Source organism: Neophocaena asiaeorientalis, unplaced genomic scaffold (genome assembly GCF_003031525.2).
Source record: "Neophocaena asiaeorientalis asiaeorientalis breed wild unplaced genomic scaffold, Neophocaena_asiaeorientalis_V1.1 scaffold547, whole genome shotgun sequence".
Taxonomy (NCBI): Eukaryota; Metazoa; Chordata; class Mammalia; order Artiodactyla; family Phocoenidae; genus Neophocaena; species Neophocaena asiaeorientalis.
The window spans coordinates 3,943,441-3,956,395 of NW_020185330.1; the positions used below are offsets into that span (position 1 = coordinate 3,943,441).

General features: G+C 40.2%; 1 protein-coding gene across 1 annotated transcript in view; it reads right to left on the reverse strand.

The window, feature by feature from the left end:
- Positions 1-12,955, reverse strand: part of ATG14 (autophagy related 14) — a 38,447-nt gene that overhangs the window by 12,515 nt on the left and 12,977 nt on the right. Inside the window, exons 2-6 of the mRNA XM_024734753.1 lie at positions 12,052-12,114; positions 10,486-10,528; positions 8,168-8,249; positions 3,274-3,511; positions 149-378 (exon numbers count right to left, since the gene is read on the reverse strand). Of these exons, the coding sequence (XP_024590521.1) occupies positions 149-378; positions 3,274-3,511; positions 8,168-8,249; positions 10,486-10,528; positions 12,052-12,114 (656 nt within the window). The remainder of the gene's footprint in view (positions 1-148; positions 379-3,273; positions 3,512-8,167; positions 8,250-10,485; positions 10,529-12,051; positions 12,115-12,955) is intronic.

A 12,955-nucleotide genomic window follows, 5' to 3' on the forward strand; every position in this document is an offset into this window, starting at 1 on the left:
TAGACAGAGGTGACGGTTGCACAACACTGTGAATGCACTAAATGCCACTGAACTGCTTCCTCTAAAACTGTTCATTTTGTTACATAAATTTTACCTCAATTAAAAAAATATATTTATAAAAGTTTTCAAAGACTATCTTGCTTCTCACCAGGTCCCTGCGTGGTTTTCTTCTCTTCCACCCAACTGTAGTAGGCAGAGTAGTCCCCATTGTTGGGAAGGCTAATCCAAGGCCCCGTAATGCTAATGCTGGTGTCCCCGTTGTGATCGTCACAGACCCATCTCCCCGAGAGGTAAGTTGTCCTCCGGGCTTCGGCAAGCTTGCTCACGGTGCTGGAGGTCATGGCACTGTCACTCTCTGAAGACACGTCTGTGGGATCTCTAAGAACCGAAGATGCACATGGATGTCAAGGGGCTGGGTTTTGAAGAGCACACAATTACTTGGCAGATATGCAGAACACTGGGAAGATACACGTGAGGACAGGAATTTTTTTTTTCCAGGTACAAGTCATAAATTTTATTAGAAGTTGAGTATCTGTTGAGGACAGGAATTTAATTGGAATATATAGAGGTAAGCAATTCCATCAGAGGTGAAGGTCAAACCAGCTGTGGCACAGAAGCCCACAGCATGTGAGGAAGATGGCACCATGAACTAGGGCTTCAAGTGTTAGGTTCTCAAACTATTTGGTCTCAAGACCCCCCTTACATGCTTAAAACATTTTGAGGATCCCAAAGAGTTTTCTGTATGTGGGTTAGATCTATTAATATTTACTGTATTAGAAATGAGGAAATTTTAAATTATTAACTGATTCAAAAATAAGAAACCCATTACATGTAACATAGCATGTTTTTATGAAAAAGATCTGTATTTTTCAAAACAAGAAAATTAGCAAAGGGTGACATTATTTGTTTACCAGCTGAGTTCACGGCACAGTGCAGCACTGATCATGACTTTTGAAAAAATCTCTTTAATACCCATGTCTTTCCGTTGTGCTTTCAAGCAGATACAGTGTTCCATGGAAAAACCAACTAGTGTTGCTTACAACTCACTCAAGGGCTCTCCCTTGAGCCACCACGGCTTTCAGCATGCAGCAAATGTGCTTTCTGCAGACTTCCTATCTCGCTGCATGGCACAATCACATGTGCACGCAGGGATCGAGACATAATTTCAATAGAATGAGTAATCTCTGCTGCTTCATCAGTAGTGTTCTTCATGTGGAACTGGCTGGTTTTGTACACCGCAAGGACACTGTGGAACACAACAACGATTACTACACTATGGCGCCACTGCCTTGATATCTGTCAAGACAGAGGTTTTACCCACCACGGCTTTTGAGCCACCAGTGCAAACATCAACAGAGTGAAAAGGGAAAACAAAGTGTTAGTAGTATTATGAAAATAGTTTTTGACTGCACAGACCCCGTGGAAGGGCCTCAGGGACCCAGAGAGGTCCACAGACCACACTTTGAGCACTGCTGGCCTGGAGCATGGAAGGTGAATGAGAAGGCTCGGCAGGTACCGTGCAGGCAGGGGGAAGAACGTGGCGTGTTTGGGGAGCACAGGGATCAGCGTGGTTGCCTGTAGGAGGCATGAAGGAAGTGCCAGGAGGTGGTGTTGGAAGAGGAGGGATGAAATGCACAGGCTGGGAAGGGCCTTCTGTGCTGCGCTAAGTTTAGAATCCATCCTCTTGGCCAGTGGCCCTCAATCCTTCTTCCTCTGCCACCAGGTGCACGCAAGTGCACTCCTACTGGCTGTCCGGACAGGACTGGGGGAGGGCACTGTGGCCAGTTCTAAGCTGTACCTCTACTTCCTCCTTCCACTCAAGGCAGGTTGAGAAGAAATGTGAATGAACAAGAAATCTTATGATAGGGATAACTTCAAAACTATCAGCTTAAAAAAATTCATGATATATAGTAATATATACTAACATACAAGATTTAAACAGCACAGGCATGGAAGAGTAAGATTTTCTCCACAATTTCTCTCCTGCAACTTTATATTCATTTGTCAGTCTCCTTAGTCTCCTAAAATCTGGAACAGTATCCTAGTCTTTGTTTACTATAATGTGTTCTAACATCGCTATCTGGGCCCATCAGAATTTAATTTGACAGAGTGTTTCTGTCTGTCAGCTTTTTCCCCCTCAAAGCCCTGGCCAGCTGTCTTTACACCAATTTTTGGATAATCCAACTTTTCCCCACTGATTCAAAATGCCACCTTGGGGTCTATTTCTGAGCTGTGAATTCTTCTCTGTTTTGCATCTGCCTTTTTATTTTTATATTTGCTAACTATTACTAATGACAAATTACTTGGTAAGAGTCAGAGATCAGGTCGTCAAGCTAGAAGCAACAATCAGACCTTTAGGCTTTTAGGAAGCCAACTCTGGCAACAGACGAAAGGAAAGACTGAAGCGGAGGCAGCAAACACTAAGTCCTAAGTAGCAACAGTCCACTGACTGTCCAATTCCAGGGAAAGGTGCCGGAAAGTAAGGGTAACCAGAAGAGACAGGGAAATCCTCAGCTGGAACAGCCCGATGGTTAGTCAGAAAGCAATCGAAACTCTTCAGTGGAAGTTTCAGAACCTAGATGATCACCAGCATCATCTGGGCAAGTTTAAAAAATAAAGTATTATGAGATGAACTAGGAGGCTGGAGCTGTGTCCTCTGGAGCCTGTCTTTTCCTAAAGTTCCTGAGTGACTCTGATGAACAGCCAGGTGGGAACCACCATCCTGTCCACCCCACAGACTCCTGAGGGTGTCTGTGCACTACAGCCAGTGAGACGACCAGTGCCTGACATGCTGGTTACCAGGAAAAGGCAGAGTCAGCATGTCCTGCCCACCAGGTAAGAGAGCCCGAGGTGTTTTCTTCCATCTTAGCTCATGGTTTCTCTGTGAAGTAGACGTTTATTATACCCATCTAACAGACAAGGAACTAAGACTTCGAGGCTCAAAAACCTGCCTCACAGCATCTGACTAATAAACAGCTCAAGTGGCCCTGCAGCCAACGAGATGGTTCCTGATCAGGGATGTGAGCCTGGCCCTCATCTGGAAGCTCTACAAGTATACAAACCTGGGCCTCACTTCTCCGAGGGCCACCATCCTTCACCCTGGCCACCTCCCCAACTTCCTGCAGTGTTTACTGTTTGCTGAAGCAGGTAAGACTTAAGTTTCATTACCAGGAAAACCCAGAATGAGGCCCAATAAATGTGCTGACATACTTGAAAGATACTTGATCTTTGGAACTTGTATTTTCCTAGAGTCAAAAGACTCACTCACTGTACCTCACACCCGTCTTTACTTCCTCGATTGGAAAAATGACAGAGGTGAGCTCTAATATGTGAGACCGCCGAAGATTTGCCAGACGCTCATAATGACTTCTTAAATCAGTGGTTTTTTTTTCTACCAGGTCACCAAGTTTGCGATTATGCCTCTGAATCTTCTCCTTTTTCTCCTGATGCCGTTGTGCTCGAGTGTAAAGTTTCTGATTCTTTTCCTTGGTTTTGAGGAGACCTTCAGAATCTAAAATAAATAAATCACATCCAACAATGAGCTGTACAAATAATTCCTGGGTACTGCACACTACCACCGCCCCCCGCCACCCCCAAAGCATTAAGTGTCTTCCTGCAGTCTAAACTGAAAGCAAAACCTCAATAAAATTAACTACATGACATTCACTAAGTATGGAGACCGGGAGTTTAGTTCAAGTAGGTATTACACACAGAGCAAAGGGGACCACCACTAAAATGACTCTGGGTCTCCGTTTGTAATCAACATCAGTGAGCATCACTCAAGACTATCAAGTTTAAGTTTAGCACAGGAAGTACTTGACTTTCTTACAGTAAGCACTGAAGAGCAGCCATGTTGGGCAGAAAAGAAATCTAAGTTTGAAAAATTCACTGGCTATCTGATTTTCCTTAGAAAACTATTAAGTGTCCCTTGGGCTACATTCAGAGAGCCCAGGGATAATCTCACGGCAGGTGGTCATGCAGCAAAGAAACAGACCAACGCCCTGAAAAGTCACAGTGGAGTGCAGCACCCCCAGCAGGGTGCGAGCACCTTCCATACACCAGCATTTTAACCACTGGAAGGGTAACCAGAGCCTGGCCATACAACGAGAAAACAGACAAGACACTCGTCCTTCCCAACGTATGTTCTTTTTATGAAGGTCCTACAGGTTCTAGATCCCAAGACGTATTATCAAACAGATCAGGTTGTAGCTAAACTTCTCTAGTGTAGCAACAACTGGCTGTAAAATCTCAGACACCCAGGAACAACTAAAGAGGCTCAAATAAGTTTAAAACCAAGCTCATTATCTTTCCTCTTGACACATTTTAAGCTAGGCTCCCTACTTCACAATTATTTCCGACCTGTCCTAAATCAATCTCTCTCTTCTTTTAAATTTATTTATTTATTATTTTTGGCTGCATTGGGTCCTCATTGCTGCATGCAGGCTTTCTCTAGTTGCGGTGAGCGGGGGCTACTCTTCGTTGCGGTGCTCAGGCTTCTCATTGTTGCAGAGCATGGGCTCTAGGCACGCGGGCTTCAGTAGTTGGGGCTCGTGGGCTCTAGAGCGCAGGCTCAGTAGTTGTGGCGCACGGGTTAGTTGCTCTGAGGCATGTGGGATCTTCCCAGACCACGGCTCAAACCCGTGTCCCCTGCATTGGCAGGTGGATTCTTAACCACTGCACCACCAGGGAAGCCCCCCTAAATCAATCTCTTGATGGTCCATTCCATGAGCTGTCCTACAGTTCCTTCCATCTAGGTCTTTCTTTTCATTTCCACTGTCACAATCCTGGTTAACTCTCACCCAAACTCTGCCTGTCTCTAGTTGGTTCCACTCCACACCTCCACCCCCTCTTTCACTGGCTCAGTCTTCATAAAGTACAGCCAGTGCTCAGCGATTCTCCTCTGCCGATCAAACACAGACCAAACTTCTCAGCCTCCCAGCCACCACCAAACTGGTACACACCCCACAGTTCCCTTCTCCACACCCTTCATTCCAGTCTCATTCAATTACTAGATACTTCAAATAAACACACTAAGTAAGCGCACAGATGGATGGATGGATGCCAGACAAGTCATTCCTTAAATATTTATCTCCATTCTGTTGTTCAAATCAACATCTCTCTAGGAACACTATTTTCTCCTATTCTCCTAATGTCCAGATTGTACTCATTCTTCAAGGCTTCCTCGATAAACACTCCCTAGACCTCTTGCTCCCAGGAGCTCTATGGTAATGTGTGTGTACCTCACCTATAGCACATGGCTCGTAGCTGCTTATACCAGGTCCAACGGAAGCCTGTTGTCTCCTGACTGGGATATGAGAAGCAGTTGATAAATGTGTGGACTGAAACCACCCTCTTCAACTGAGGACCAACGAACCTAGGTTATTTCAATGCAGGCAGAAAGTTTCTTATGTTTTCTTTCCTCCTCAGATGCGTCTCTTCACCATTCCTGACCAATATGAATGTCCTTAAAGTTAAGTCTCTGGTTCTATCACACACTTTCCAGCAAGTTCATTCATTTTCATGATCTCTACTGAGCTCTCTACAAGTGCTCAAATGCATCTGTCTAGCCATGGCCTAAGCCATATGGTGGTCAGATTTTTAAAGGACATTTTCCAATTTCATATCAGGACCCCTTGTAGGTGGCAGGAAATCATCACAGTCACCCAACTTGCACTAGTGCAGACTCAATTTAATTTACTCTTCTCTCCATGCTATCTCCCCCTGAACATTAAAACATTTGGATACTGGGGCCTTCCCTGGTGGCACAGTGGTTAAGAATTGGCCTGCCAATGCAGGGGACACGGGTTCGAGCCCTGGTCCAGGAAGATCCCACATGCCGCAGAGCAACTAAGCCCATGTGCCACAACTACAGAGCCTGTGCTCTAGAGCCCGTGAGCCACAACTACTGAGCCCACGTGCCACAATTACTGAAGCCCACGCGCCTACAGCCTGTGCTCCACAACAAGAGAAGTCACTGCAATGAGAAGCCCGTGCAACACAACGAAGAGTAGCCCCTGCTCACCACAACTAGAGAAAGCCCGCGCACAGCAACAAAGACCCAACGCAACAAAAATAAATAAATAAATAAATAAATAAAATAAATCAAACAAAAAACATTTGGATACCGTCTGTAATCCACTCTTGCTTTTTTGGACAAGTAACAGATCAACTCAACTCTGAAATTTCAAATACAATCCAACTTCCCTATCTATACTGTATTATTCTGTATCATGACATCTTAAATCAAAAGATTCTGGAGAAAATATTCATCAGGCTCTATAGTTTATAACTGATATTTCAACAAGATTCTGTTTAAAAAAAAAACAGACTATTTATTGAGTAGCAAGTGCTTAATCTAATCCATTGACTTGAGCCCATTCATAGCTTCTGGAATCCATTAACTCCCTTAAAATTGTTTGTAAAATTTTGTGAGTCTGGTCTAGTGGGTGGCAACCAGCCTGTATTTACGTCCTAAAGAGCAGTGGTTCCTGAGCCTGGCAGGTCCTCAGAGTAGTGCTACTACTCAAAGTATGAACTATGGATCTGGCCCATCTGCAAACTTTTACCAGACAAGAGGAGTACAGAAATGTAGACTAAGTTTAGAAACTATTTTCTTTGATATGGCTATGTGACATTGCCATGACATCCAAGTGTGCAATCATTTTTCTAGTAACTAATTTTACTGTATTTTAGAAAAGTATTGGTATCGGTTTATGACACATTGGAAATGAAAGAGAATAAAGTGGCCTTTTACTAGAGACAGTTTAAGAACCATTGACTCTGGTCCCCATGCATGAGGTTTTAATTTCCTAAGTCCAAAGTAGGTCCCAGGATTCTCTCTCTAGATCTTAAAAAAAGGTTATCAGGTGACTCCAATGTTTTGCTAGGGATGGAAATCACAGTTATAGAGTCCACTAATTTAGAACCATATCTTTTACTTTCCATGGTTGTTGCTTTTGTATTTTGGGGCTAGGAGCCTATTAAAAAGAGCTGACCAAAGTTTTAAAATTGCTCATCAGAGAAATGCACCAAGCTCAGTCAATTCAGCAATTTCAGGAGGTTCACAGATGCCTGGTGGCAAACTCCTACTGCGAACATCCACGGAGGAGGGGAAAGAGGGTGAACCCATGGTAAGTAATGAGTCCCTACACTGCTATTGACCCAGAGCCTTTGGAGAGTGCAGGCCAAACTCGGTGGAAGAGTGGCTGGCTGCAGCTCTGAGCAGCTCTTCACCCAGCTACCATGCTTCTCTAGCTTATTAATCCTGTGAAACTCTATGCAAGCACTTTACTAGGACAAACATTTTCAAAGACAGCTTTTACACCATTACCTACCACTATAAAATACTTGCTTTTGAAAGCAATGAGTAGACAAGAAACAGATTTACAAGGTATGATGACGACCCATTCTAAACTTTAAACACTTATCTTCAGAAATACATGGACTATTTCTTTCTTTTTCTTTTATTTTTATTTATTTATTTTTTTGGCCACGTGGCATGTGGGATCTTAGTTCCCTGACCTGGGATTGAATCCATGCCCCCTGCATTGGAAGCATGGTGTCTTAACCACTAGACCACCAGGGAAGTTCCACCATGGACTGTTTCTAAAGACACAGGACTTCTAAGAGGACTCTTAAAACTTGACAACCACCTTTGATAAAGTATGAAATACACAAATGTAATGCAAGATTAATACAGATTAAAATATGTATAAGACTCACTGAGTCTTATATTCTGTGCTTCTGGTGTGAACTAACAATTATTATACCTGATTACCAAGACTGACTCTCAGCTTCCTGTCAGCTAAGGGAAACGGGACACATACATTCCTTAACTTTTTAAGTTGAGAAATGTAGCGGTTTAAAGGTCATTACATTTGCGTGCATGTGTATATGTATATATGGACATATGTGTATGTATATATATATATATATACACACAGATATATGTTTTATATACATATCTCTGAAAAAAAATATATAAATTCCTTATACAGATGTTTTACAAAAAGAAAGGCAAGCAGTAAACTTTTCCATGCTGCTCTTGCCTCCCCCCACCCCTTCTCTGTCTCCCTTCCTCTGTCTCTCTAGTTTGTTTATTGATCGCATGAAGTTCCACATCAGTCCATCCTTTATTAGGGCTGGAGAGAGGTGGAAAATTACTTACTTTTCTTCATTTCTTCATTTCCTTTACATATAGTTTGTTTCAGCTGTTCAATCCTCATCTTGCAGGACATTATTTTCCATCTCTTAAAAAAGGTATGAAATAAATATCACAAATGTTGATCTCTAATGACTAATATGATTATCTACTGGGGACACTACTTATTTTGAGGTGTATCTTAGAAAATGTAATGAATAAAAGATCAGTATAATTATATTTCTTATAGCTTGTAACTAGTGGATTACAAAAAAGAAAAAAATGTTACTCTGGTTCACTGCAGAAGCTGCTAGGAAATTAAGAGAGAAAGAGAAATTCACACAGTTCTTTTATGTGTTAATAAGCACAGAGAAAAGTGTTGAAGGATATTCTCTTAACCTGCCCTGCCCAATATAGCTACAGGTCCCATGTGGTTACCTGCAAGTCAATTAGATTATATGAAATTTTTAAAAAATCCAGTTCCTACTCTCACTACCCACGTCAGGTGGTACATGTCAACACCACAAGTGGCTAATGGTTACCATATCGGGCAGTGTAGACAGAGAACATTTGCATCATCAGAGAGTTCTATGGATGTGCTGCTCTAAATTCTCAGTGCTGGTTACTGAGGAGACCACCAACTGTATTATCTCACCGATACAATAAGCAAATATTACTTGCAAAATAATAAAAACTGCAATAAAGCAGAAGTTTTTTTTTTTAAGTTTATAACTCATGTAAGATTTCTTGAAAAGCCTCAAAAAGTTATATGAAACTGCAATTTTATATTACCAGGATTTAGGTACAGCTTCTCCAAAGAGAATAAAGGATAAGTAAAAATCTGCCCTACTAGTTTTAAAAAAGTATTATTTATCTATTCCATAATGCCTCCATAAACGGGGATAATTGAAAGCGTACAACAACAGTCAAATGCCTATAATGTTTCACACTTGTCTAAGTAGTCTGATGGTACAAGATACAGAGTAGATTACAGGAATGTTCAGTGGGTAAAACTCTCCCCTCTCCAGTGGGGTGAGAGAAACATCTGAGAACACATGCACGGGAACTGATGGATTCAGGAATAAACTGGAAATGAGATGTCTTTACTTTTAAAAGGTATTAGTCTTTAAGAATCAATATTTAAATTTTTGATAGAAAAACTAGAAAACTTAGAACTTAGAAAAACTGGGATGAGATTCTTTATAAACAGCCTTTTATAACTTTTTTCCATACAACTTGTTTATATAACATTCAGAGCATAAGCAGAGCATATATCACATCTCTATAAGTATCATTTAAAAATTATGACGGATGCTTATTATTATTATGAAAAAAGTTAAGCAACACAAAAGAGAAGAAAGAAAGAGATTTTAACCTGACTACTTCCCACTCTTCAGCGTTGATCTCAATTAAAATTTGATATGTATTTTTTAAGATATGTATTTAAAACACTTACACAAATGGAATCATACTTTACTCTAGCCTGCTTTTTGTTTGATTGTTTCATTAAAAAATATACCTTGGACATCATTCCATATAAGTGCATGTAGACTGACCACATTCTTCTCAACAGCTACACAGCATCATAATCATCTCATTCTGTTTGATGAGTATTTAGATTATATATTAACTTTACTACCAATGATGCAGACAATCAGCGTCTTTATCCATAAATCTCTACATTCATGCATATTTTCTTAGGAGGAAAATTGCCGATATACCACATGTGCATTAAAAACACCACAAGCCACCACCAAATTGTCCCCCAAACAAATATGTCAATATACACTCCCACCAACAGTGAATAAAAGTATAATCAATCAAACTCCTTATTTTCATGTGCTGTACTCATTTTTTCCCAGTTTATATTCATTTTGCTACGGTCTTTAACATATAGAACTTTTAAACTTTTATGTAGTGTGTCAAATATTTTCCTTTATGGCTTATAAAGGTCTGCTCACCCCCAGATTATATAAATACTCTCCCATACTTTCTTTTAATATTTGAGTTTATTTTTCACATTCAATCATTAACCCATCTACAAAGTAGGTGTTTACGATGAGTAATTATTTAAAAAAGAACACCTCACTGTTCTTATAACTTTATGTCAATACCAGACTTCATAATTATTCCTTACAGTGGTTCCATAATTAATTGCCAAAACCCTGTTTTTGGTACCTGGATGAAATATCTGAGAAGCCCACACTACGAATATATTCACAGAGAACTGCCAAAAAATGATCAAAAATAAATTTAAATTCAAAATGATTTTTTAAGTTCTGCCTATTTAAAAACATGTAACCTCAAGTGTAAAGAATATTATTTAAATTCTTCTTATAGCTTACCAACTGATCTGTTATCCATTTTCCTTCCATAGCTTTTAACACTCTGTATGGAGAAGAGACAAAGGAAATATGCTCTTAAAATAATGAATTCGGTGAAGCTCAAAAATGCAAAATCAACAACTTTTTAAAATAAGGTCTTAGAAACAGCTGGATATACCAAAGTGGGATGTAAGCACTGAAAAATGTTTTCCAGATTCCCTGCTCTCTTCAATTTTTTTCTCACCTCCTTCCTTTTGCATTTTTAATACAGCTCAGAGCCTTTCTATAAACGTTCACAATAAACTTCCATAACAGCCATAGCCTTTGTCCTCCGTCATAATCAATAATTTCCATCAGTCATAATTAATAATAATGATAGTTACAAGAGAATTCATGGTCCAAATGCTATTGTCAGCTCCCCGCAAAATGGCACAAGCCATGGGAGTTCCCTGGTGGTGCAGCTGTTGAGAATCCACCTGCCAGTGCAGGGGACATGGGTTCGAGCCCTGGTCCGGGAAGATCCCACGTGCCGCAGAGCAACTAAGCCCGTGCACCACAACTACTGAGCGTGCACTCTAGAGCCGGCGACCCACAACTACTGAGCCCGTGTGCTGCAACTACTGAAGCCCGCGCGCCTAGAGCCCGGGCTCCGCAACAAGAGAAGCCACTGCAATGAGAAGCCTGTGCACCACAATGAAGAGTAGCCCCTACTCGCCACTAGAGAAAGTCCGTGCACAGCAACGAAGACCCAACACAGCCAAAAATAAATAAATTAATTAATTACTTTTTTAAAAAAAAAAAAGGCATAAGCCAGCTTAGGCAAAAATTTGTTCTAAGGAATGAAGTGTTCTATAGGAAAAAATAAGTTTCCATGATAGAGTAAGTTAGAGAACTGACTGAGTTAAATGAATCTAAGCAGGTTTTTCTAATGCAGAGTATCTCTGAAGGTTTCATGTACTCATAAATGTGTTAATCGGGTCTGGAGTGTGTATGGAGAATAGGGACTGGATCAGTTTGGGATAAAAGGTTCTACAGGACAATTCCCAAATCCAGAGGATGAGAGATTCATCGGGTGCTCATTAATACTCAGATTCCTGGGCCTACCCCCAGACCTACTGAATCAGGATATCTGAGGACAGGATTCCAAGAATCTACATTTTTAACCAGTACCAAAGTTAATGAATTCTGATGTAGATGTTCTGCAGACCACACTTTGCAAAACCCTGATACAGAAGAATAAAGATAAACAGAAGCAATAATGTCCTACAAGAGCCACCACTGCTAGTCTAATATGCCTTCTGTCCTGGACCCATTTACAATACGTCAATTATCAGGGCCAGCGGTTTGATTCATCCATCCAGTCACTGCCTGCTGTGAACCAGGCACCAGGTTTGATCCCAGTGTTTTCTAGAAACTTGATCATCTCTCCTATTTTGCTTCTCCCAGATGTACTGCTCTTCACACGGGGAGATTTGTAACCTAAATTCAATAAATTAGCAATCCACATGTATGCATACCACAGCACTGAATTAAACCATGTGGTGACAAGACAACCTCCACAAATTAAAAAACAAAATGAAAACTCACTCTTTTTGAAATTCTTCTTGCTTGCTCTTAAGTTGGCTTAACCTTTCCTTCTTGTCTATAAACCTGTAAGAAAACAATTCAGTGTTTTATTTAAATGTTTATTTTTTTTTCAGTTGAATGAGATTATGCAAATTCCTGAGAGCCAAACATTTCTGCAGACTCATCAGGAAATGTCACTGTCCTGAACGTATCTTCTCAATGGCACACAGCTGCTTGCCATTTGGTTATTTAAAACTAAGTTCAAATTCTCAGCTTTAAAACTCTTTCATGGGTTTATAAAATATGCCTATAGGTTTTTTTCACCCCTAAGTTAAATTGTCCTCCAAAACAGGTAAATCAGAGCACTAAAATGAATCGGAATTCAAGAAAACAGAGGCTTCCATTATATAAATAATTGTAATTATTAAGCTTAATTTAACCCTACTGTCATTTATAAATTGGTTCCTTATACTTCTTAAAGTACAATTTTTTTCTCACTAATTTTACTGCTAGTCATTACAGGCTAGCAATTTACTTAATAAAAGTTATCAAAAGGAAAGAATATCACATTGCAGTTCATTTTTGCTGTTTGTCACTATTCTACCCTTATTCTTATTTTCTTCCTGCTACCTTATGTGGGATTAGTTTGCTTTTTTGTTTTTTTTTTGCAGTTTAAGGTAGGAACTACAATCATCAACTTTAAGCCTCTCCCTTTTTAATATAAGTATACAGAGTTATAAATTTCCTCCAGAAGTATTGCTTAAGCTAAACCCTAAACATTTTGATATCGTGTATTTTACCACTTAGTTTGACATTTCTAATCTTCCATCAAATTCCCTCTTTGACCAATGAATTATTTAGAAGTATATTGTTCAATTTCCAGATATATGGTTTTTTTGGTAACGTACTGTTATTTTTCTACTTT